The sequence below is a fragment of the Taurulus bubalis genome (genome assembly GCF_910589615.1).
Source record: "Taurulus bubalis genome assembly, chromosome: 19".
NCBI classification, from domain to species: Eukaryota; Metazoa; Chordata; class Actinopteri; order Perciformes; family Cottidae; genus Taurulus; species Taurulus bubalis.
Window position 1 is genome coordinate 6,261,330 of NC_136607.1, and position 25,893 is coordinate 6,287,222.

Sequence of the window (25,893 nt, forward strand, 5' to 3'; positions counted from 1 at the left end):
TGAAAAAAATGTCAAATCTTATTTAATTTGCATTTCTTTTTTGTATTTAAGTTAAAAATATTTACTAAATGTTGATGTAATTTTACTCACTTATTTTTTAGCATTTAAGTTGTATAATTTAATTCAAATGACTTAATCTAGTTTTTATTTCACGCTTTATTACTAATATTACTGTTATCATAGCTTTAATTCTCTTATTAACATTTTTTGTAATCCTCTTAATGGCATTGGTCTCAAATTGTCAAATGTTAAATTTGCCGAACTGCTTTTGTCTTTTCTGTTTTCACGGTACACTCTTATTTTGTGGCCGGTAACTCATCTGTGAAGCACTTTGAACCGCACTATGAAATATGCTACACAAATACAGTTTGATTGATTGACGCACATGCAGAAAAAGACAGGGGAGCAACAACACACGCAACTCAAACTCACCCGCACTGAGGTTGGACGTCCTTTTATTCTCTCCCTCTCCCTGCTGGTGAGAGGTGCTTCCAGGGTCAGTGCTTCTCAGTCAGTTAGCTATCAGACACAAGTCATAACAGTCTGAACACGACTTCTGATCAAATCTCCCCACTGTGCCCACTTTCTCCCAGGATCCGGCCTACAGCGTTGCTGACGAGAGTCAATCATTCTGTCAGTCATGAACCAACTTCTGACCAAATAGTTTCGGCCATTGTTTTGCATGCTAGCGCTGTGAACTAAAACGGTGCACCTGCTACATGTTAGCATAGCGTATTGGCTCTTGTTAGCATGTAGCTCAAAAGGTTCAAGGTTCACTTTTTTTTTATTTGCCATTTGTGCATAGACCACAGTCCAGACACATTGGAATTCATATACAGGGCAGTTTAGGAAATAAAAACACACTATAATAAGAAATAAAAAAATATAAGATATAAAAACACTATACATAAGGTGGTAATATGTACAAGAAAGGTGGTAATATGTACACTTTTAGATACGGTTTTAAAAACAATTTCTCAACAAAGGAGACGGCGAATGTTAAATGACAGTAATAAATAGGCTAGTCCTGAGTGCTGTTCGTGGATTGTGAAAAGAGGAGAAAGTTGCATGGGGATATTGCACATTTTGAGAGATGGAAGAAAGTTATGTCCCGCTGTGCAGAGTGTAGAGCCTCACAGAGCTGCCTGCGTGGCCGTAGACTCCAGTTGAAAACATTTCGGCCTCAAATGTTTGCGCGCACAGTGTCGGCAGCCGTTTTGTATTTGTTTCCCAGCGCCGAGCACAGCTCTCTCAGCTCCTTTTGAATATGGATGGCTCCGCCAGTGTCGGATGTACATTTTAGCCGTGCAAGGTTTGTGATTATACTTATAAATAATAGCTTCTAAATGGTATGATTACACATTTGGAGAACTAACAGCTGCAGAATGTATACAAATTAGACCGTTTTAGTATACACACACCTAAAAAGGAAATAATATCTTGTGATATACAAAACACAGTAGGACTGTACTGTCCTCCTGGTTGTATTGCTACTCTCCTCCTCTCGCTGAATGCTAGTGTTGGGTCTTTTCTCACAAGCGTAAGTGGTTAAATTGCCTTAGTTTAGATGAGGAGCAGCGTGTTTACTGCTGACAAGTCAGCACGGCATCTCAGCTCAGTGGGGTGTGTGTGTGTGTGTGTGTGTGTGTGTGTGTGTGTGTGTGTGTGTGTGTGTGTGTGTGTGTGTGTGTGTGTGTGTGTGTGTGTGTGCGCGTGCGCGCGCGCGCCTGACTGCTGGAACACACTGAAACGGACCGGGAGGCTGTCAATGCTCCGACTATGCTTTCTGAATATGTGATGCTGAGGTTTTTGTTGGTCATGAAAGTCAATGTAATTTGCAAGTGTATACACAGCTCTGAGGACGATCAGATCGAAGGTGGCGGCAATCTGCTCGGTGGACACGTAACGAGTTAAACATACATGTAATTGAGGAAAGCCTTTTATTTCAGCCAATGCAGCCCGAGTGGAGGAGAGTGAGCACACGGGTCAAACGGGTCAAAGCAACCTGCGGAGGAAAGATGACCCGAGGAGGCTAACGGATCGGAGATGAACAGCGGAATGAAGCGAGATGCGGACATCGGGGCGCTGGAGGATTGAAGAAGCAGGTCGATACGGTGGAAAGGCAGTGGGAGCACGAGGGAGTGAAGGGGCTGCAGGAGCTGCACTGCAAAAGCAGGGGCGGAAAATAAAGTAGAGCTCGGGCTGAAGGGAAGACGTTGAAGACGGCGAGGCAGCGGCATGAAGATGAGTCGTGTAACGTGGAGTTGAGCTCCTTTCTGAGAGAAACAAAAGAATCAAAGGCGTGCATCTGTCTGCTTTTTTTTGTCGCCGCTCCAGCGCGAGAAGCAACCCAATCAGACTGCAAAGAGGGAAAGAGTTCAGAGGGATGAGTCTCCTGTCACCCGGAGCAGGATGGTTATGGCTTATTGATAACATTATGGCGGCCTCATCCCTGAGGCGTTGCCTTGTTGAAATAATCCCCCACATCCACCCACCGGAGGCGTCGAGTGAGAGATAGAGACACTTCTTTGGGGGTCAGGGGGATGATTGCGCCGGGGTTCTCGTGAGATCTCAGCCGAGCTGGAAAAACCGAGTGGCAGCAATCCAGCATCGCACTGCAACCGATGCTGTTGTACATTTGCTGCAGGGGGAACCGGCGTGCACCGCTGTGTAGAGTAGACCTGCTGTTTTTATGACCGGAATATTTTATTGTCTTACTCTTCTCTCCATTCCGGCCGCTGCCAAAACTACGACGAGCCTCGGCCCCACTCATCTTTGTGAAATAAGGCGGCTTGTCTTGTCAGTCCTGCGGGGAAGCCACCTTTCTACTTTCAGCTCTCACATGTGTGCAAAGAAGCCGCGGTTCACTGGAAAGTGAGATGTACAGTACAGACCGTGTGTCTTTTTTAGTATATTTATTTTACGCCTGGAGCGCCAAGAAACAGATGGTAAATGTAAAAGGGCTTTTTATTATAGACACTTGTGGATTGTCTGTTAATTTCAGGTTCAGTCCCATTTTCAGAGGTTGCCTTATGGTGTGGTTTATCGATACAGCAACGTAGTAAAGCGCTGATTTTCTATACAGAGTCGCAGCATCTGGGGTGTTTGCTGTAATTTAATGAGAGCACTTTTTTATCCAGGTTTTTTGGTTGAATGTGAAAAATATGGTTCCTTGTTTTCCTCTTTTATTAGAGCGATATTACCTGTAATATTCTGGTGCTTGGAAAATCTGACTCAACACACACTGTGCACTCTTAGAGTCCTACAGCTTTTTGTCTTCTATTGTATCCTGTTCCTTTCTTCAGCTCTAAGGTCCCTCTTTGTTGATGCTTTGCACAGAGCATTTATATTATCTGCAGCAGATCAAGTCTTAAGGGACTGAATTCTGCTCCAATACGCTATTTAAAAATGAGTCGGGAGGGAAAACACCTACCTAGTACCTAGAAAAGATATTCACTTCGGACTGGAGGTGTTAGTGGAACACTTCCATTCACCTTTGGGTGCCATTCATAACACAAAGGACGCTCACCGTTAAGGGCTGAGAGGTGGTGAGTTTAAGGATGTGTGGTTTATAATGAGAACAAATACAAAGGTTCCAACATCTGAGAATTCAAGTAACAAGATGTGCATGTCCATCACTTAAATGGGTTACTACCAGAAGTGCAAATGAATGTGCGTACTGGTTACAATATGCTTCATCAGTCTAATCAACAAATATTCAATGCAAACAGGCTTTCCATTGAGATACCAATCGTCCAAATTGGCTGAACTAGCATTGGTGCCAGCATGACTCGGGATGATTCGCTTGACGTTTGTAAACCGTCATCAAATCAAACCTGCTGCAAAAGTCTCAATAAATGTCTCTTTCAGTCAGAAGTACCAGGTTTAACTGGTACTTCTGACCAGTTTAACCAGTTTACCGGTTTCAGACACGCATAACTCGCACCACTTGGATGCAGTAAAGTGCACTTTGAGCTCTGTCCTGCCGATAATCCCGTTTATTGCTGACTGTGCAGCTCCATGCGCTCAATAGCACAGTTACACAATGTGCCACAAGAGGGCGCTGGGGCAGCAGTCAACACGCTTTGTAACAGACGCTCAACATTTCTATGTTTTCTCCAGGTGAATGGAAGCAGTATCCCAATATTATGAAGTATTATCTCAACAGTCGAATGTGCTTTTGTTTAATCAAAACTAATTGTCCTCCTCATTACATATTCATAGCATTGTTTGGTTAAGAACCTTGCACGGATGGTTTCATAGACATCCATCTGTCAGATAAGATGTGAAACTTTTATTTATTTTAATTACAGGATGTCTAGAAGGTTTATTAGGTTAACTTAATGTAATTATACTTGCTCATATTCATGTCATTTCGCCTGTTATCTTCCCTGTTGGGGAATTCATCTCATTCCAGTGCAATAGAAACGCAGCCTAATGGAAGGGTGTATTGTTTATTATTATATACGTGTGAGGCCCATTCCTCCTGCCCCTTCATGAACTTAAATGAAGAACCAGCAGCATGATTTATGTTGTTTTGGAAGGGAAATATAAGTTGATAGAGTTAAACGAGACAATAATGCAGTACATGGGAAATGCATTACAAAACATTGCCCTACTGTTTGATTTAAAGGTAGAAAGATTAGTTTATTTGTTAATATCCATTTAATAACCAGTCTTTTCTTGATAAATGGAAGATTAGCTTTTTAGATGAAGAGAACTCAGAGGCGAACTCCTTCACTAAATCCAATTTCGGAGAATAAAGCCGACCCTGCTTTAAACAAAGTCGAGCAGTTTATCTCTTTCAAATTAAAATGCATGTTATTATCCAGATTCTGATTATCTCTGTTGGCATGGTGTTTACACTTCCTTTCCTTTTAAACCATTGCCTTTGTATGCGTCGATGTGAGATTAAACCCAGAGCCAGTAGCTAACTGTTCCGTGGGTCGACATAAACCAGTCGGCAAGATTGCAAATATGAAGTTATGTTGTTTTGATGACCAAGGACATCGTTAATAGTCAGCTTTGAATTTGATGACGGATTCCTTTTTTGATGCATGAATAAATATAGCATCATCTTGAACACTGTGACATTGACCTGCGCAGTTCATCTTTTTGCTTGCTTACTCTCACCCCTTCAGCCTTTTCCCCCTCTCCTCCTCCTCCTCCTCCTCCTCCTCCTCCTCCTCCTCCTCCTCCTCCTCCCTCTGTTCCTCAGCTGACACCACGGCCACAGATTCACAGTCGGCCCAGGACTGCCTGCTCAGTGGTGTCAGGCGGTGCTTTGATGTAAGCAGTTCTTTATGGAGGTATTATATTTGATTGATGTGGAAACGTCTGACGGTACACTCTGTTCTCATATATTTATTTGTGAGTCGATGATGCGCACTCCGACCCTGTGCCGCTGCTAAACAGCCCTCAGCCTCTGAGCCAGTGATGACTCCGGCTTTATGCCGCAGCCCAAAAACTCTCACATCTGCCCTTTCTGTCTCCAAATCCCGCTGGCTCGTCTTCTTATCACTTTCTAACTGCCCATCAGTCACGGCCATGAAACCTGAAGAAAATAAACATTCACGCCATGATCGCACAGCCATCGGCTTTGATCAGCCGCAAGTGTATTCATTTTGAGGGAAAACCGTGCAATAATATGACCTAGTCAGGTTTGACTTTTTTCTCCCCACTGAGGTAACAGCAGGTGTTGAATATAACTTCCCTCAAAACAACCAGTTTGACTTACTGGGAGGTATGGTTATTCACTTTAGGAGTTGGTTGAGAGGATTCATATCACTTGCATCTGTCTGCAAACTGACTTTGAAGCTAGAGCCACCCTTTAATTAGCTTAGCTTAGCAGTGACTTTCTGGTGTGACGTCATCACTGCCATGATTGACAGCATGCGTTGGATAAATGTTACAGTGAGGCTTTTAAGACATTTTGACTTGGGTCATACAGTATATGACCGCATAACGGTCATTACTGAAAAGGATGATTTGATAGTATTTCTTTTTGTAAGAGCATTTTTATTACATTACAAAAATGTTGTATTATAGCCGTGGCATATTAATTCAACATATTCAATTGAATGACTCTTTATGACAAAATTAGCTTACCGGTCGAGAAGAAGAATAGTAGAATAACACATTGTGATATGAGATTAATATATCTGCTCAGTTCACCTCTAGTTATATTGTTGAGATTTTATATATATATATATAAAATCTCAACAATATAACTAGAGGTGAACTGAGCAGATATATTAATTAAAGAGGTGGAACATTATAACAAAAGTAACTACGCTGGTGTGATCTCAGGGGCAAACAGATCTCACTTCAGTCAGTCGCTTGATTATAATAATAATAATAACTTTATTTATATAGCACCTTTTAAAACAAAGTTTAGAAAGTGCTTAACAGAGAAGCAAAGCATAGTCAAACATAACTTAAATACCGGTAAACAAAAAGGACCATAAAGGCAGTGAAGACAACAAAACCACACATAAAACCAAAAAAAAGCAAACGGAATAGAAAACAAACAAAGGAATAAATAAAATATACAAACAAAAACAGGTGAACAAAAGCACTGCATAATAGATCATAAAAGGACGACATCACTTAAAAGCAATTCTATAAAAATGTGTTTTAGAACGAGCATATACATGAACACCAAGGAGCCGCCGCGGGGCGATGACACTGCGTCATTTATTCATTCTTATAGCACCTACAGCTTCCTTATGTACACACAAGCTGTTCCCTGGAGCTCCAGCCTTCATCTGAAATGCAGGGCAGGAATGTTGTGACCTTGGTGGACCTTTATCCTCGATAACATACACGTGTAGCGGATGCACATACATATTCACGTGGTGACAAACCCCCGTGCGCTCTGCCTCTTCGCCGCTCTGCCTCATCAAAATTCTCCCAAACTCAAACGCACACAGCCGGCCGCCCTCGTCCGTCTGAATTAGGACTAATAAGCAGGTGGATTGTCTGTAGAGGCACAGCCATTTGCAGTGACCTTGGCTCACTGTGATTTACAAGTGAGGGTCAAACACTCAGGTAGCAGGAAGTAAGTGGGCTGTGTGAGCACATTTTTGATGTATTTCTTTGTGAGCAAATCAACACAAGAAAATAAAAAAATCCCACTCGCTGCACATCACAAGTCTCCGCGTCGATCTGATTAGAATTGGAGGCAACCGGCCGCATGCGTTTTCACCCTAATGAGGGAAAAGTCACTTTTCAAACCACTCCCACCGCATTGCTCCGAGCTAGCGTTGCTCACACCGCCCGCGTGTTCTGTGACAACATGTTGACACAGACATATTTGCTAATTAATACATTAATTAGCTGCACTAATGGACTCGTTCGCATCGCTGGGCGTGTTAAAGACGTCGCGGGTAACGGCAGAACAACAGACGGCTGCAGCGAGGAGCGGGAGGAGATGTCGGCTAATGCAGCCTGAAAGTGTGGATGTTAGCAAAATACCAAAATGCCCTTGAAATGGTTTGACTGGAAAAGAAGAGCGCTGTGAGAGTGGATGGTTTCCTGTTTGTAATAAAGGGCTGATTATGCTCAACTCCATTAAATGTTTATAATGTACTGAATCATTAAAGAGTGTTCAGAGCACCACTCAATGCTTTCTTGTTCATAGCAGTCGTCATGACTATTCAGATATATTATTGAGATCTCGGTGTTAATGCTATGGACTGTGACAACACACAGTCAGTGAACTTAATTCTGCAATCACCATAAACACTTCACTAGCATATCATCACCTTTCAACAAACGGTTGCCTGTTTATTCAGCCAGTCGACACAGAGACAAATGGTGTCCACCTGGCAAATGTAATTCCAAATCCTACTTTGTTTCCCAGCAGCTCCGGAGGGAAATAGATGTCTCTTCAACGACTAAATGCTCCGCTATGTTCACCAGCTGCTCGTTAGCTGTGTCTGCCGGTGATTTGGTGCCGGCCAGGTAGAGGCTGTGTGGCGCTGCTTCTGCTGAACACGTTTTCACGTTTTAAATCATTTCACCACTACGTGCCCTTGCTATTATTATGATTATCATTATTGATGTTGTTGGTGGTATGATTAGTTTTTTTCTTAGGCTTCGGTCTGTTCTCCATCAGTTACAAATATGCACGCACCCATACACTACAGAACAAGTTTGCATATTTGTAATAACAATAATATTGTTATCTATTTTTTATTTATTTAAATGTTTTGGTTTTGCTTTGTCTGTCTCCACTATATTCTTGTTTCTGTCGCTTTCTATCTATCGACTGTCTCTACCCATGTTTGGTGTACTGCCCTTTACACCAATTGCAAAAAGAAAAGAACAGTAAAGTTGCCTTCTGGAAAAATTAATAATTTCTTGAAAATATGAATATTGATTATAGCCGCTTTATGTACCTATTATATTATATCTGCTCTATTTCAAATGCCCATATAAACGGCAAAGGTTTTGGTGAGCTTGGAGGAAAGATTCAGGAGACGAAACAAGGATTTCCTTGAAATTGAAGAAAGTACATATTTAGTTGTTGTAAGACTTTTCACGCAGAAAAGGGAGGAGGACAAGGAAGCTTTAAAAAAAAAAAAAGGACAATTGTTCCAACCCTTTATGGACCAATAAAAGAAAATGAATCATGGAGAAGGCTGATGCTGTACGTCTGTATATGAGAAGATACATTGCCGAACATCGAAGAGTTGATCAAAAGTAAGCACTATTGAATATGAATATGAGTTCAGCTTTGAATGAGAACAAAGATAAAACAAAGATAAAACAAGACCGAAGTTGGTTGTGATGCAAATATTAAAGGGATCTCGCTGGTAGGAGCTTCTCTAGCTGCTGTTCAGAAGTTTGACTTGGAAAGTAGTTTAGACTCCGGAGTTGTCAGTAAAATACACTTTTTCGATGAAAATCATTCTACGGTCCACTGAGAAAGGGTTAAAGATGGGTGGCAAAGTTTCCTTCTATCCACTTACCTTGTTGGAAGAGCAGGAAGTCACATCAAGCGTTGTTTCTTTTTGCCACACATTTAAAAGGACGTTCACTGTTGACCTGGAAGTTCCAGCAGGTGTTTCCTCAGAAGGCTCGTCCACTAAATAGAGCATGTTGATGAAAGGGGTTCAGTCCGGTTGGCAGCTGTTAACTGTCAACGCTTCACTTTTCATTTCTCGTTGATGCCTCATCAGAATAACGATGACAATCTGGAATGACCTGCAGCAGCAGAAATGTAACACCAACACCGTTTTTTATTTTTTAAGCTTGGCTAAAAATGGCAGTTTAAAAATTGAATGTGAGAATTCAAGATGTTCCATTTGTGTTTTGCTCTGGTGTAAAAAGGTGTCCATTCAGAAAGGTGAATTTGCTAAAAACTGCTACGGGGCTTTTCTGGGGAAGTGAACACAACACACGTCTTTCTTTCTTCTCTGATGTAACATGCTCGGTCTCCCCCCTCTCTTCTCTCAGGGTGAGGACCTTCCCTAAGGATTCGGCCTCACTGGGCAGGGACACCGTCCGAGCCCTGATGTACTACGCCCTGAAGGTCTGGAGCGACATCGCACCGCTAAACTTCCATGAAGTGGCCGGCAGCGATGCAGACATTCAGATTGACTTCACGAAGGCCGACCACGACGACGGATATCCCTTTGACGGGCCCGGGGGGACGGTGGCGCACGCATTCTTCCCCGGAGAGAGGTTCACAGCTGGGGATACGCACTTTGATGATGACGAGGCCTGGACCTTCAGATCTCCAGGTGAGGAACGCTGAGGTCTGCTATTGTCCCCCAGTGTCTATATGTTGTGTAACATCCATTTGATGCCAGCAGCACAGATACAATGGACTCGGTTTATATGGAAGAGAGTTGGTGTTTTATGACTTAATGCATATGAGTTTAATACCGGCACTATTTCAAAGTTTTTTACTTTTTCAACTGTTCAATCCATCACGGCTATTTGAACAATTTCTCTATTACTTTGAAGCTTCTCAATAGGATATTCAGAGCATTAATACAGCAGTAGACATGCGTGTGCGTGTGTGTGTGTGTGTGTGTGTGTGCGTGTGTGTGTGAGATAAGAGCGTATCTCTGCTTTGATTACTTAGATGGCTGTGTACATGTTAGTTCATGTACATCTTTATTTCTTTGTTCATAACAGATACCACTGATTACTGTGAATGTCGTATTTAAACTTCAAAGTGTTAAGTGCTCATGCGCTTGGATGTGCATGCGTCATAATAATTGGTAAAAGACGGTGTGACTGACTCGAGGGTAGAAGATGGATTGCCGATGGGGCAGATTGGATATGGAGTTATATTCTCGGAAACCAAAACCAAAGCATTTCTTAGAGAATCCAAAAGTTCTCTAAAATGAGTTGGGAACAGTCAGTGCCAAGGAAACTGGAAATAAAATAAAGAAGCTCACCAAGACTTCTCTATCCAAAACTAGAACGCCGACTGCATTTTGCAGCCAAGCTGTGCTTTTACCCTTTGTTCATGCTCCAGCTTTTGTAATTAATATTTAATTGGAGTAGTGGTTTTTATCACAAGCTTATTAGGAGGCATAAAAGGTGGCTTTTAATTTCCTACAACTGTCATACACAATCTACACTAATAAGCCTCTGGTAGCCATGAATTCTTCTTTTTAGCAATTCAAAAAATGATTTATTTTGTATCCAACTTGATTGTTAAATTATGCCACGGGGTTTCCATACGAATAGAGTGATTTGAATATCCAAACAGATGATTGGGAGGGAAATAAGTGATCATTGTATTGTTACCTGACGACAAACAGTTTCCTTTTGATTTATGATCAAGAAAAAACTGAAAGGCACTAATGACAATCGATAAAAAAGTGATTCACATGATATTTATGGGGTGGTGAACCCTGTGCGAAGCCGAGTTAGCTAGCTCTTGGCTGCGGCGTCATAATTAGCGTACATTATTTGTACATTATTTGTACTTTATTCAACTCTTTGCATATCAAGGTACCTCCCAAAATGTCAAACTGTTTCTTTATTAAGGACCGGATTCTTCCACCACTGGTGAAGTTATCACTTATTAATAGCCCATGCAGATCAGGAGCTTCTCAGTTCACTAGAAAAACTCTGCTTACGTGGGCAATACCGTGAGGATCCCTTGATTTTTAGAGGGATAAGACACAATTCTTCATGACGCATTCTCCTCGTGATGATGACGAAAACCTCAGGCTGGAAAGAAATGAGCTCCTCGAGGGGAGAACCGGCTCGCTGTGTTGTCCTGCCCCCCAGAGATGGAGCTTAAAGCTCGTAGCCGGGGTGTAGATGCCACTGACACATCCAGCTGGTGAGTCTATGATGCAACCAGGACCTGTGTTCATTTCTGTTCATTTGCTTTTGCTCTGCAAAGCTGTGAACCATATGTTACATGGTGCAGCTCAATCTGCTCCAATTAGACCTCGCAGCAGGCCGCGGCGGCAGGAAATGATGACATGATGCTGAGTAATCTGCATGGATTGCGGCGGTGGCGAATGGGAGCAGGAAGGCGAAAGAGGACGGGGGGGGTCAGAGGTGTGTCTTCATGATCCCCAACGGCTTCTCTCTTCCGCATCAAAATGTCCGAGATAACTCAGATAACTCAGATAAGTCAGATAACTCAGAGACGCAAACCGAGAAATAAAACAAAGAAAATCCTCTGGCCGGAGGATCGTGTTCTCAATCATAAATCGTTTGATGGAATTGTCGGACGGAAGACGGCCTTCACTCGGGGGCGAGAACGTACCTCGTTAGATGTTCCCGCTTTCAAGGTTACTTCAGTCACTTGAAAGGCAAAATGTACATCAAATAAAACGCATCAGACTTTTTTTCATTTGTAAACCTGGCGTCTGCCTCCTCCTCACTTCCTCCTGCACTTTGTAAAGGCACTTAAGCCCCCGGTCTCTCATTGCCAATAAAAACACGCTGCCACTGTGTACTGCTGCCTTTGACTTTGTAACATTCTTTGAGGACAAAAGTAGGGTTTATGCAAGGTTAGATATTGATAGTACAATAGAGACACCATTATTTGTATTCTATTAAAAACAAGATATTGATCCCTTACTTGAAAGTTTGCCCTTGTGATCTTTGAGACGTCTATTCAAACACCCTCAGGAGTTAGGGACTTACCTCAAGACCAAGATCCTTCCTAATTATACAATTGGAAATATTGTTTATTTCTAATATACTATAAAAGCTAATAGCTCCCCAGTCAATTTTCATGCAATGTGGTATTAACATTATTCACTATTAAATGCGCCTTTACTCAGAAAGTGCTGCATGATTCTGAGTTGTAGTTCTACTCCCTTTTCTTTCACAGTTTACTTCTATTTTGCCCTTTCCTGTTTATTAAAGCTGCATTAACTGATTTATGTCCACATGGGGGCAGTGCACAGCTAAGGAAACTTAGGAAACTGTTGCTTATTTTACACATCCAGCAAACACAGAGCAACATTAGCATTCCTTCAAAGTCATGTTTTTCACCACCTTTATGAATTGTAGTCCAATATTCACTCTCCCTTTTAGCTAAATTCTTCCCCATGATAGTCGCTAACTTTGTCCGAGCGCTGCTTGCTGCTGGGCGGGTAGCGTACAGGAGAGTGGCTTTGTAAATGTTTCATGAGGAAGGAAATGTATTCAACACCTCACGTCAAGGATACACTCAATGCATTTCTGAAAATGTATTAAATCAATCTGGACCATTAATCTGACAGTCTCACATCTATTGTTTTGTATAGCCACCAACCGGTTGATTTAGTAGCTTAGAGGAACGTTTTCTACAGCTGTCAACCTAATGTACACACTAAATTCACAAAATGACATCATAGCTCTTTGTATCCATACAGGCCAACATCACAGAGGGGAAGTATCTCCACACACACACAAACTAGCTTAAAGGATAAAGTTGCATATATTAAATGACCAATACATTGGCATGCGTGGTTATTATCGACCAATTATCTGCTGATCTCCCAGCGGATACAGTAGGAGCAGGAATGCCAAAAATATGATTGAGGTCATATGGTTTTATTGTAGTTGTTGTAGAGAAGGTCTAGACCATACTATTTAATTTACAAGGACCCAACATTTACGCATGAACAAGCATTTGGCAATGGCAGCAAGGAAGCCCACAAACACACCTGCAGTTACCTCTTAACTGCAGGTAAATGCTGCCAAAAAGACAAAATGGAGCTCTTGGAGATAACTTCAAGGAACCATTACTCCTAACTGTACTTTTTAATAATCTAGGATGTATATGGCTTATATAGCATCCTCACTCAAAGGGTAAAACATTTAGGAAATAATTATGTGGTTCAACTGTGGCTGCAGATATTACCAGAATTGATTTTTAGGGAGCACAGGAAATCATTTCAGTCTCACAAAAACGATTGACCGCTAGAGCTGTTGTTCTGCTTGAACAATTATTCCATTAAAATTGAGACGCGCTCAATGTTTATCCTCGGCCATTTGCACTATGTTAAACTCTTAGAATCAATGTTTGTCTCCGGTTTAATTCATTCTAAAATGTCCACTGTCAGTATAAGCTGCAATCTCTCATATTGTGTCAGAAGATTTTGCTCTGACTGTTTTTGCATTTAACTTTACTCCTATTGGGCTTTGCGCCATCTTGCAAATGATAAAATGCAAAATATTTTAAACTTGGGTAAATCAAACGTTGAAAAATCGAACGATCGAGTGGCACGAGGTAATGAATGTCCACAGGGCAACAAGGATTGACATCAAAAGAAGAGGATAACCCTCGGCTAGTTGTGCATGTACTTCTTCCATCTACCGTATGGTACAGTAGAGGCACCTCTGAATGTATTGTAGCTACTGTGCATTAACATAATACAACATTTTGATGCAATATCTTAAGATACCCTGAAAACCGTTCTGTTGGTTAAATAATTCTGTTTCTGAGTGTACTCTGAACCTCTCTTTCCTGCTCTCTCGCTCTCTTTCTGCCATGGATGTCTAACTCAATAAGTCTCGTTCATCCACCCAAATCTCTCCGCTCTGACTTTGTCCGCAGGCATTAGGGTTTTTATCTGTCAACCTCAGATGGACTGTAAATACAATGACATGGTACCTACTTTGTTCTGAATCCCTCTTCTTTCCCCCTCGATCCGTCCTTTCATCCACCTTCCCTCTCTGTGCCATGTGCTCCTGTAGATTAGAGTTTGGCATTTGGCTTTGGAGTATCCCAGGTGTTGTAAGCACAAGTGCACGTCTCCAATTGTCCTTTGTCTTGTGACACAGCACGGCACTCAGATGTTCCCAAGTCGAGGCCAACCTTAGGTGAACTGAATTGCAGAGACTTCAGCCTGGCCACCAAGGAGCCCTAAGCTAGCTTGGCTTGACACGCTACCGCTTTTGTGCAAATCTAACTCTCTAAACCACTGGTTTTGTCTTGCTTAGCAGAGCCAGACAAGGAGTTTTTGAAGGCTTTGCCTTTTTCCTTTTTAGTTGAACATCGAGGGAAATGTGCTTTAATAGCCTGCAGCCTCTTTAGGTGTCTTTCCGCACTCAGATTTTGATTGGCAGCCCAGAGGCTCAGACAGTATTACCATAGTTATCTCACTACACCACATGCCTACCAGCACTGACAGCCACCGGAGCTGTCTGTTACGGCTCTTAACTTTCAACCTACGGAGTTCACTCATAAAAGGAATAAACATGCATGGGTTGAGTCACAAACCTCAAGCTGCAAGGCGATCTCTGTAAAGGTGAAGCGGAGATCAATGCGGTTAAAGTAAAAGTCTCATGTTTTGTAATATCCTTTATTATCATATCATTTGGCAATATTTGCATATCTTGCTTCTCTCTCTGCTGTTTTCTCTCCATGACCCAAAAGGGTGTCGATTAATTTTTGAAATCTTCAGAGCGAGCAAAGAGGAGCTTTGTCCAGGACTTTGAGTGCACAATTATAGGATGAAGAAGAAAAAAAATGCTGTGTGCATCATTCTGTAGCTGCTTATTTATTTGTATTGACTGCACCTATATAAGTCCAGTTTAAAAGATCAAAATTGAAGAATGTTTCCTCCTGATTTATTCCAATTCCAAAACTTCTACATTTACATATAGATGAACAGGAAAACACTTAGATAACAATGCAGACAATGATAACTTAAAGATGCCATAACCCCAGATGGAAGGCAACCGATAACCTCTTTAAAAAACTGCTTTGACGTGAGTTTAAAATGTTGACTCATTCGTGATCTATTTTGAGGAGGTAAGCGGTCCCATTCGTCGATATAAGATATATAAAAGCACAATGTCAAGATGCCCGATGATGACTTCAGTGTCTCTCTCTGTCTCCGTCAGACTCTCATGGGATGGATCTGTTTGCGGTGGCGGTCCATGAGTTTGGTCACGCCATCGGCCTGGTCCACACCTCAGCCATAGAGTCCATCATGAGACCGTACTACCAGGGTCCTGTAGGAGACCCTCTGAAATACGACCTACCCTACGAAGACAAGGTCCGCGTCTGGCAGCTCTACGGTACGAGGGATCATCCATCCACTGCTCTGTCTGTGTCTGTGTCTGTGTGTGTGTGTGTGTGTGTGTGCGTGTGCGTGTGTGACAGAGAGAAAAAGAGCAATTGCTCTGTGGAGGAAGGTTATTGATTAATGAAAACACGGATTGAGCTAATTGGACCTCTTTATGGGATATGACCTTATCACACCGTTGACTGACATGGAGAGCAGTGTGCGGTGGAGGGACTGATTTCCATGCAGGTGAGAATAAAATGCAACAAATATTGCCGAACGAAGAAAAAACTAAGAATAAGTCAAATAATATCTCAAATTGTATATTGCAAGTGTATTGCAGTACGTCAAATTCATAATAATGTGAAAGAGGAGGAACTGAGTCAACAAATTAAAATGAGCAGAAGGTTTTTTGCATCGTATTTGGAGAGATTAATTACTCCAAGAGCCCACTGTCAATGAAGTGCCTTGTACGTGGAGTGTTCCTTTGATCCTTTCCTTATCACACAGGTGTCAGAGATTCGGTGTCCCACACAAACAGACCAAGCAAACCGTCCCAGACGGCTGAACCTCCGGTCCTTCTTGACCTTCCTGAAAACAGATCCACTCTCCTGTAAGTAGTGCACCACAGATAACTCTGGTTAAATAACTCTGATGATTGACAACCTATTCTGGTTGTCAATCATGCCTCCACCCATCCATTGACGAGAGAGATAGTAGTAATTACTTAATGGAGCGTACATATTATTAGTGGATATGTAAAGGCTGACATCACCACAGGTGTAGTCTCACTCTCCACATATAGACTGTGGGTATAAGCCTGCTTAACATGGTGCTGTGCTATCTATGTTGCTGCCCAAAGCAATTGTGATTGGTTTACCAAAATACAAACAAGCCGGACTACCGGCATCCTCTGTGGACCATTTTTTACGTTGCAGTTAAAAACCTGACGTGAAGGTGGCACTATTGGAAAGGTGATGAGTTCATCAAAAACAGAGGGAATCATAAAGCGAAGGAGCATTAATGTCGAGACAGAATTCCATTACAAGGTGTTCAGCCGTTTTAAAGATATCTCACTCCGGACCAAAGGCTTGGGCCGGTCAACAGACCCACCCTAAATGCACAGCAGTGCGGCGTGTCTGTCACACTGCACAGCACATGAACCGTAAGTGAATTTTGAGTGATGACTTGGATTCAGTTTAAGAGTCTCTTGTCTGCTATCTCACATGATGCCAGGCCGTCGTGCTACAGTGTCTCTCCTCCCTACCAGGAATTGTCTTTTTACTCCTATCTCGATATTGCTGGGGCTTGTGTTCGTCTGTATACTGTGATAATGTACAGAAAGTAGCAGAAAAAAAGACCATCCCTATATCTAAATAAGCTAAAAAACAACAGCTTTGCATTTTTGTATACATAGCACTAATCTTATAGAGCTTGAGATGTTGATTACTGTGAAGCAGAAACGGAGGCGGGTTGCTTTGCAAGTTAACTGCACTCTGATGGTCTCTTGAATTAATAGGATCAAGAGAGGCCAGCTTGCTAAGGGAGTGATCAAACTGTGCTTCAAACGCCCAATGCTTGCTGACCTCCATGCATACACTCACACTCATGCAGCAGCTTTTCCAAACTAAACTAACTTACAAAACCCTCTTTCCCTCGCTGGTACCCGCCTTGCACTGCCCTTATTACTCATTTTTCACCGCCTCCATCTGGCCTGATGCGTGGAAAGGTTGGATTATGCTTGACGCGGGTCACAAATGCTGACCACTAAGCAGCGGTGCTGCGTTAATAGAGCTCTGAATGGAGATCTTTGTTGATAATGCGAGGGCTGGCGGCCTCCCACTCACAGAGGCAGCCCTGTGATGCTAATGGCTTCATCATTGCCAGGCCGGCCACGTCAGTTTTTTTAATCACTTATTAGCCCAGAGGATAAATGCACTGGGGGACCTTAGCATACCAACATTATAGCATTTAATTAAAGGAAGGCCCATTCAGACTCTCTCAGTAGTAGGATGCAATTATCACGTATTCATTTAACTGGTTTATTCTTTGTGAACTGCATGCTTGTCAATAAGTGAGATTGTTTTATGTAAAGATGTATGCATGTATGTCACCTCAAACACTCAATGTATAAAATTGTAATGCCATTTATTCCTCTCTTATTTTGTGTGTGTTTTTTTTTACCAAATACAACTTTTCTTTCCTCCAACTTTAATCTCTTAGGTTGGCACGAGATGCCCCAGACAGATGCACTAGTCATTTTGATGCCGTGGCCCAAATACGAGGGGAGGCCTTCTTTTTCAAAGGTATTGGAGCCTGAAAGGAGAGGGTGAACAAGAGAGAGTGAACAAGAGAGACTGACGGACGGACAGATAGATAAACAGAGAGCGACAATGAGAGAGAAGACTGAAAAGGGATGCAGAGGAGATCAAGTGAAAGAGTAAAGGCAAGAATGGTGACTCCAGCGATCGATAGAACGCCAAGTCATGTGTGGCTCCCAGAGCCCGTATCACAAACTCACACTTGTCACAGATTCTGCAACATAAACAAAAAGGTCCTTTAAGGCCCAGGCGGTTTAGCTGGACACTTGTTATCTTCCGAGCTTGAAATGGATCTTTCTGGCTTATTGGCCAGTGTGGTAAGAACACTTTCAATAACTATAACATGTTAAACATCTAAAAACAAAACACGAAGTAATGTGTATCGGCTAAAGTTCTGCTTCTTGCTAATTACTTACGCTCATCCTCCTGAACACAAGCCCAACAGGAATCTGTAATGTGATTATTGCAGTCACAGCACAGTGTCCTAACTAAACATGCTTTTTCTTGTAATAAACGCCTCCAGGATTTTGTGAGGAGGTTTCAAGCTCCAACCTGCTCTTGTTTGTCACAGGAAAGTACTTTTGGCGACTGACGAGAGAGAAGCACCTGGTGTCTCTGCGTCCCGCTGAGATCCACCGCTTCTGGAGGGGCCTCCCAACCAATCTGGACAGTGTGGACGCCGTATATGAGAGGCCTGGGGATCACAAAATAGTCTTTTTCAAAGGTAAATATCTCTGATTGATTGTAGCTTTCTCTTGTATCCGTCTGTGTGAATTTTGTTGAGATAACTTTGCATTCTTGGTACTCAATTATTTTTCAATGTTTCTTTAGTAAACGGGTGGATATGTTCCAAACTATAAAGGTGGTATTTCTCCCTTCAATTGAGCCCTCTGTGTCCACCCTCTTCAGGTCTAAAGTACTGGGTATTTAAAGACAACAACGTGGAGGAGGGCTACCCTCGTCCAATCAGCGACTTTGGCCTGCCCTTGGAAGGAGTGGATGCAGCCTTTGTGTGGTTACACAACGACAAAACCTACTTCTTCAAGGACAGCCTCTACTGGCGCTACGATGACCACCTGAGGCGTATGGACCAGGGCTACCCCAAAGACAGCACGCTCTGGAAGGGGCTGCCGACACAACTGGATGACGCCATGAGGTGGTCTGATGGTGAGTGACCGTAACCTTTTTAAAAACCAAGGTATTTTTTAGGATTCTGCTCGAATTAACATACCCAAACTAAAAAGGGTGTATCTCTGCAACCACAAGGGCTATTTGAATAATTGTGGTGGTATAATAAAGGCAACCCATGTGAGCTTTTGTTCAGATGTGTAAATATTAGTATATATGTTACTGGTTAAGAGTAAATAAAGATTGAAACACAGCAAAAATAGAAGTTTCAGGTCCGCCTCACCCTATATAGGTGCCATGGGGCTTAAAAGGTTTAATTCTCACTTTTTCTTTACTTGTCCTTTTACTACAGCTAAATTATTTTTGCTGTAAAGGATCATGCACATTTTACATGTATTTGTAGACAAGTGCATAGGAGAAAATGTCCATGAGCAAGAGAAGAAAGAATCCTTGCACACTGTCCTTTTACCTGCAATTAATTTTATTTGAGAAATTACCCGATGAAGGTCAAAGGACCGGAAAGTTGTATTTCTCAGTAAAAGGACATTGTGCTGGGATTCTCGCTTCTCTCCTCTTTAAGCTCTCTGCTTAAATAGGTTATAGTTTTAAAATACGCAACTAAAAACAAAAACATCCACATCAGTGGTAAACCTGTGAAAATGGAAACACAGGTTTATAAAGTCACATGTGGCTCTAAAAAGAAGTGTGAAAAGTTCGGGAAACATTTCGTCACTTGGGCAATCTTAACTTTGATTTGAAAACAACACATTATGTGGAAAAATATGCTCGATAAAACAGTTATTACCAGAAGTATGGAATCTGGCAGAAGTAGACGTTTTTTCGACATGCAGCGGTAGCTCTTCTTCTAAAGGCTACAAACAATTAGCTTAGCTAACCTGAGTGTGTGTGTATGTATATATATATAACACCTGTAGCAAGGTATTAGTTGAGTTGAAGGCGATACACAAACTGCACACTCAAACACATACTTGCCTCCACACACAACCTCATAATGCCGTAGAGGCTGTAAGCTCCTGGCAAATATGATGTGTACATAGTATACTCGATAGCAAGTAACCAGTGACCCATATAAAATGAGATGTGGTTATTTGAAAATTGCCTAAAGGGACAAAGTTTCCAGAGAACAAACTTTTCAGATAGCAGACACCGAGTCAGTCTACTAGAAAGAGGTTTTAAAACTGGCAACTCGGCTCTCCGACAACAGCCTTGACCTATACACTGCAAACAGAGTGGAGAGCCGGGGCGGGTGCTGAATCAATCTCCCCTTATTAATCCATGCTGCCACTGTGAGCTCAGTGAGTCGGCTCGCTTCACGGGGAGTTTGGAAAACACTAAAGTGGGATTACAAGATTGCTAATCCGAGCAAGAAGTCTAGCTGAGAGACGTTCCCTCCAGCGTTAACCTGATTTGGGAAGTTGAGCATTCTGCCGGTTTGCGGTCCTCTTTCCTAAAAGACCTGAACCAGAGCAAAGAAAGGAGGCAATGACAGAAACCGCCGGTATCACCCACTTTTTGGGCAGCCTTGCATTTGACAGACTGGCTTCTGGCGTACAGCTTGGATGAATCAGACCTCACACTCTGCCTCAGCGTCAGTTACCAGTTTCTGTCTCTGCAGGTTGAGTCTACACAATGTGTTTACCGCAGTGGCGGGCCGTGGATTTTCTACCTGCGCCTTCAGTGCAGTCTCTACTACAGCTGAACAACCTAATCACCTAATTTTGACAAACCCACACTGCTAAATGTCATTCTTGAAAAACCATTCATGACTGAACAAAGGTTTTATTATACTTAATGTAGCATAAATTATCATGTACCCACACAGAACTGTGTTTGCAAGATTTGAAGCTGCAGGAATCTTAATATTTTTATATCAACAATGGATCAAATGACTCTTAATGAGAAAGATGTGGCTCTTAGTGACTAACATGACCAGACTCCACACTTCCCACATCAGTTCTGCAAAGCTCTTTAGCATCTTCCGGGCACATTGTTTTTGATTCTTACAACTTTACTGTTTGATTCCCACTCGCAGCTCACATCAAGCCGGTTTTCTCTGAGGGGTTTGTGGAGAGCTGCTGGATGTGTAAATCCATTTTGTGAGTCATAAAACACTCCTACAATCAATAACAGCTCCAGATAACACTATAAATGTGCATCCACGGCGACCACTTTAATCATGCAAAGCATCCAATCATGTAATCCTTTGTTTTAAGTGCACACAAACATGAAGTATGAGCATTACCATATGACAGAATTTCAAATCGGCGCTTTTCTCCTCGACACGCTGCCCTCAGCTTTGGCATTTCTCAACACTCCTCTTGTAGCTACGCTGGGATTAACCGGTGTTTTACCAGTGTCTGCTTATCTCTATTTGGTAAACTTAAGTGTGTGGGTACCGTCCTCACGCAGCCTGCCGCGTTGGAGCTGATTGTGCTTCTCGGGGACCGCAGCAAAGGCAGCCGTCTCTCTGAGAGGATCGGACTCATTTGTTGTCGCTGAGTGGTCGCACACGAGAAATGTCTCACTGTGGCAGCACGGGCGCTGCCTTCTGTTCAAATATAATTAAACCGGCTCCAGAATATGATTGTGAAATTTCTAAAAACGCGTCAGGGAAGAAGTGGCAGCGGCAGATGGACGACACAAGTAGTATTCCCTGCTAATGTCCGCAAATTGGCTCGTGGCTTTTTTATGACATATGGTCAACCGCTGACTCGGCAAGTAACTGCGTCGTGAAAAAGTCGACGCCCGCGACCTTTCGAAACATAAATCGGCCATTGATGATCTTTGATCATTCAGCGTATAGCTCTGCTTGAAGTTCTGCTCCTGATTCATGGATGTCTTATCCGTGTCACACACACACACAGCGTAGATCAGCAGGATATTAATATCAGGTCTCAGAGCTGCTCATGTCTTACCTGCCTTCGTTTAATGTTTCTAATTAACAAGCTGAAGAAGTTGGAAGGAGTTAGTTTAATCGAGTACAAGAAACTCGTACAGAATATTCCTGAATGCTAATATAATGATAATAGAAACATTTAAAGTAGCATCGTTCTGAAAGTACTGAACAAATGGTTACCTTAAATGTTATGCATGTACAAATAAGGTCATGATGTCCAACTCGTCAAAATAAATTGGACCAATAAATATAAAAAAGCTCAAGGTGATTTCAATTAACAACTGGAGTGCCAATTAAATGCATTAGCTCAGATGCATAGTGGGTTTATACGATTCAATTAGTGCGCACGTGTGTGTCTGTGTTTTTATTCCCTTCCGATCTCTCTCCCCTTCACCCGCCTCTTAAACCTTCTCCCTCTCTTTTTACTCCTCTTCGTTCTCTGGGCGGCTTTATCGTAGGAGGAGGTGTAATGTGATCGTTATTGGAGCATGTCACGCCTGAATCTGCCATGTCAGTAATCTTTATAGACTATGTGCATCTGTGACTGTAAAATATTCTGGTCTTTCACCCACTGTGAAATGCCTATAGTGGCTTCTATAAAAGCCAAGCAGACACACGTGTGTGTGTGTGTGTGTGTGTGTGTGTGTGTGTGTGTGTGTGTGTGTGTGTGTGTGTGTGTGAGCTTGCAGCAGGCCCTGGGTAATTACGTGTGGCATGAGAACGACATAACCCATTATAATGAGTGATTATTAGTGTGCGCTGCAAAATAAATTGCAATTATAGTAATAAAATAAAAGATAATGAGCAAAATGTACAACTGAGGACTATTTTGTATGATCTGACCTTTTTGGATAGTGTACATAACATTCGCAGTTTTGGTCTGCAGCCTATTTGTTTTGTAACGTTTCTCTCACAGTTGGAGCTTGAAACGCTAATTAGTTAAACTCTCTGAGATTTAGCCTCCCTGCCTAAATAGGTAGAAACTGAGAGCCTGTTTCGTATCTTGATTTAATCACTGCGCAGCATAGGAGGAAGTGGAAGTGGAGAATAATAGCGTGAGACTTAATGGGTCACAAAATATGAAGTTAATCAATAAGGCAGCTGTTAAAACAGGATTCATGCTTCACGCATCTCAGCCAAAGTCACGTCACACCATCAGACACGGCTCTTCATGAGGGTCCATGTTGCAGGTTTTCCCCCAACATTTTATACGTGGATGGATGGAGAAAATTGAGAACTTTGAGCTTTCAAAATGTCTGTTTGTCACAAGGAGAAGTATAAAATATCCAAACGTTTCTTCTCCTCAATTCCACGTCCGCTCATGTCCGTGTGGAGAATATAAGAAGCTTTATACCATCAAGGAAATTGCATTAACGGTAATGGAACCGAAGGCCACATCCACATCAAAGACTTTTTCATTGCTTTGAGAATAAATACATTTTATCATATATCAGGATAAATTGCATATATTCTGTATGAAGCCAGGTCAACCCTGTCATTCCCCTAAGAAGGCCAGCTTTAAGAGAGACTGAACCAATTGGTGATGGCGTCAATCAACATATTGTATTTGGTCCTTGAGCGCCCATGTTTGGTTGTAATTGCTATTTGCGCGTCGTTACGGCAACCTAAGCAGCGTGTGCACATTGTAGGATGTAAAGATGTTACAGAGGTTCATTAGTTACAGAGGTTGTGGCAAATAAATGGAATAATGAGGAAAATTCACTTTTTAGCCTGAGACCAAAAGGGTTAAAAAATATGTATGTTCTGATGTTTAAGGGCGAATGTTTTAATCATATTTTATTGCTGGAAAATCTCAGAGCTAATATCCTACTTTTTGATAATTCTGGCTATTCTGACACTTCATTCTGGCTATTCTGACACTTAAAATGATTACATCAGCTCGGTCCTGGCATTTCCTTTGACTAGACGAGGGGTCTGGAGTCGGTCCCCGGGTGCTGGAGAAAGGTTACCTGCTGTTCCTAAGCAATTACAATAGGTCAGATGCTGAGGACACATTGCCTTCCTTTTGGGATTAGCAATGTTTACTTTTACTGGCATTGTTTTGGCAGCCTTTACCAGACAAACCCCCACTAATGAAGGCCTCCACCAGTTGGCTGTGCAGATTACGCTTTGATAAAGCACCTGTAGATGTTCAAAACTGGGACAAAAACAACTAATTTAGCTGCAGGTACCCAGTCCTTATTTCAGGCTACTCTCAATGGAAACAAGCAACATCTCCACTCTGACCTGCAGGAACTCCCCAGCTGATGGGTGGAAGCTCTTTTTCCTGTTTAGAGGTCTGTGTTGTGCCTGGGCTTCTGCCAGCTTCCCAGGTCCCACTCCAAGCTCTTTGATGCGTGTGGAAACGAGCCCAAAGCAAACGAGGGGGCAGTCCAACACAATCCCCAATTAGATGGAAAGACGCATAAAAATGCATGCATGTGTATATACATATCTATACTGTATATATACATGCACACACACAAGCAAAGTCGCATACACGCCTTTGTGCCAGGGACCTGGAGCCACATCAAAGCATGTATCTGCCTGTAGGCTGCTTCCACCAGCCGAGGATGAAGAGACAACAGCGCGATAGAGGGAGGAGGAGAGGAAAATGAAAAAGACGTGGTGACAACTCCTGGTGATCAGTGAGTGAGAAGAGTGTTGCGGAAAGACAAAAGCCATAAAAATAAATCACAGGTTTAAAGAGACGGATGAGAAATACACTGAAAGGATGAGAATAATGGGGAAGCAAATGTAAGTTATTGGAAGCAGAAAAAGAACATGCATAATGTTCTTTTATACATTTGTCTTTCTCAATAATACTTCTGATATATTTGTTTTCTGTCTTTTAATACCTAATTTGCATCCTTGATCTGACTATGTGCTGTAAACATACATTAAAACCCTCCCTCTCTGTCCTCTCTCTCTCTCTCTCTCCCTCTGAAGGCTCATCCTATTTCTTCAAGGGGAAGGACTACTGGCGAGTGCCGAGCAGCGACATGGAGGCGGAGGCCGAATACCCGCGCCTCATCGCTAAAGACTGGCTCCTGTGCACCGAGATGCAGTCGGACTCTCCGGACACAGAACCCAAAAGCACGGAGACGAGAGTCAACGTGCGCCACCAGCCGGACCACGCGGAGAACGGGTACGAGGTGTGCTCCTGCACCTCCGACTCCGCCTCGCCTTTAGGAGCGCGGCCCTCCCCGTCGGCCCTGTGGCTGCTGCCGCCTCTCTGGACGCTCTCGCTGGCCCTCCGCTCAGAGCTGCTATGATGCCAAAGCATGGGGCCGAGTTCTCGAGCTGCGTGCAAGACAGAGACTTATTGGTGGCCGGCCGGTGGACACTCTGGCTGAATACAACCTGCAACATTTTGTTCATATAAATATCAATTGGTATGGGGTTTTTTTGGAATTTATTTTTGCTGTTATTTATTTCACATGCCATTTGATGGTCATTTAAAGCGCCTTGCTGTATGGGTAGTACATACAGTTATCATGTTGTCATACTAGGATGTATGTATGTATGTATGGGCGTCCACAATGCTAGTGCCGTGCTTCACAAGTTGAGTTACACAGAACCGTGAGTTATATCTCTCTGTTTCTTCTTGAATGGCTGAACTGTATCATTTTTGCCAGGAAGAGTACTTGAGTGGTTCTGAAATATGTGCACATGAAATACAGCAGTATTCCAACAGCAGCCACAATAATTACTTTTTTCATGTCGAATAAGTTCACAACAATACCAAATGGCATTCTGGGATGTAAACCGTTGAATGGTAACATGAGATGTTGATGACAGGGGTATTCACGTGTTTACCTCAAAGGAATAGTTCAATATTTGGAGAAATTGAATAGATTTATTCTCTTTCTTGCCAAGAGAAATGTTACGCTACAATTTAGCTTACTGAGACGGTAAAAGAACCATACAGTTGAGGTTGTGACGGCGGCTGGGGTGTGTGCCCACCAATCCCTAGAGAGAGTATTCAAACTCTGACAGGAAGTGCTGCCTGCAGTACTCAAACCAGGGCACAGAA

At 42.5% G+C, this 25,893-nt stretch overlaps 1 protein-coding gene across 1 annotated transcript in view; it reads left to right on the plus strand.

Annotated features, from left to right (window-relative positions):
* The window catches only part of mmp17a (matrix metallopeptidase 17a), a gene marked incomplete at both ends in the record, with an annotated part of 62,252 nt that extends 37,120 nt beyond the window's left edge, over positions 1 to 25,132 (plus strand). The window contains 7 exons of the mRNA XM_079234812.1: positions 9,463 to 9,749; positions 15,328 to 15,504; positions 16,002 to 16,104; positions 17,715 to 17,797; positions 18,384 to 18,536; positions 18,722 to 18,979; positions 24,807 to 25,132. Of these exons, the coding sequence (XP_079090938.1) occupies positions 9,463 to 9,749; positions 15,328 to 15,504; positions 16,002 to 16,104; positions 17,715 to 17,797; positions 18,384 to 18,536; positions 18,722 to 18,979; positions 24,807 to 25,132 (1,387 nt within the window). The remainder of the gene's footprint in view (positions 1 to 9,462; positions 9,750 to 15,327; positions 15,505 to 16,001; positions 16,105 to 17,714; positions 17,798 to 18,383; positions 18,537 to 18,721; positions 18,980 to 24,806) is intronic.
* Between the last annotated feature and the right edge of the window lie 761 nt (positions 25,133 to 25,893).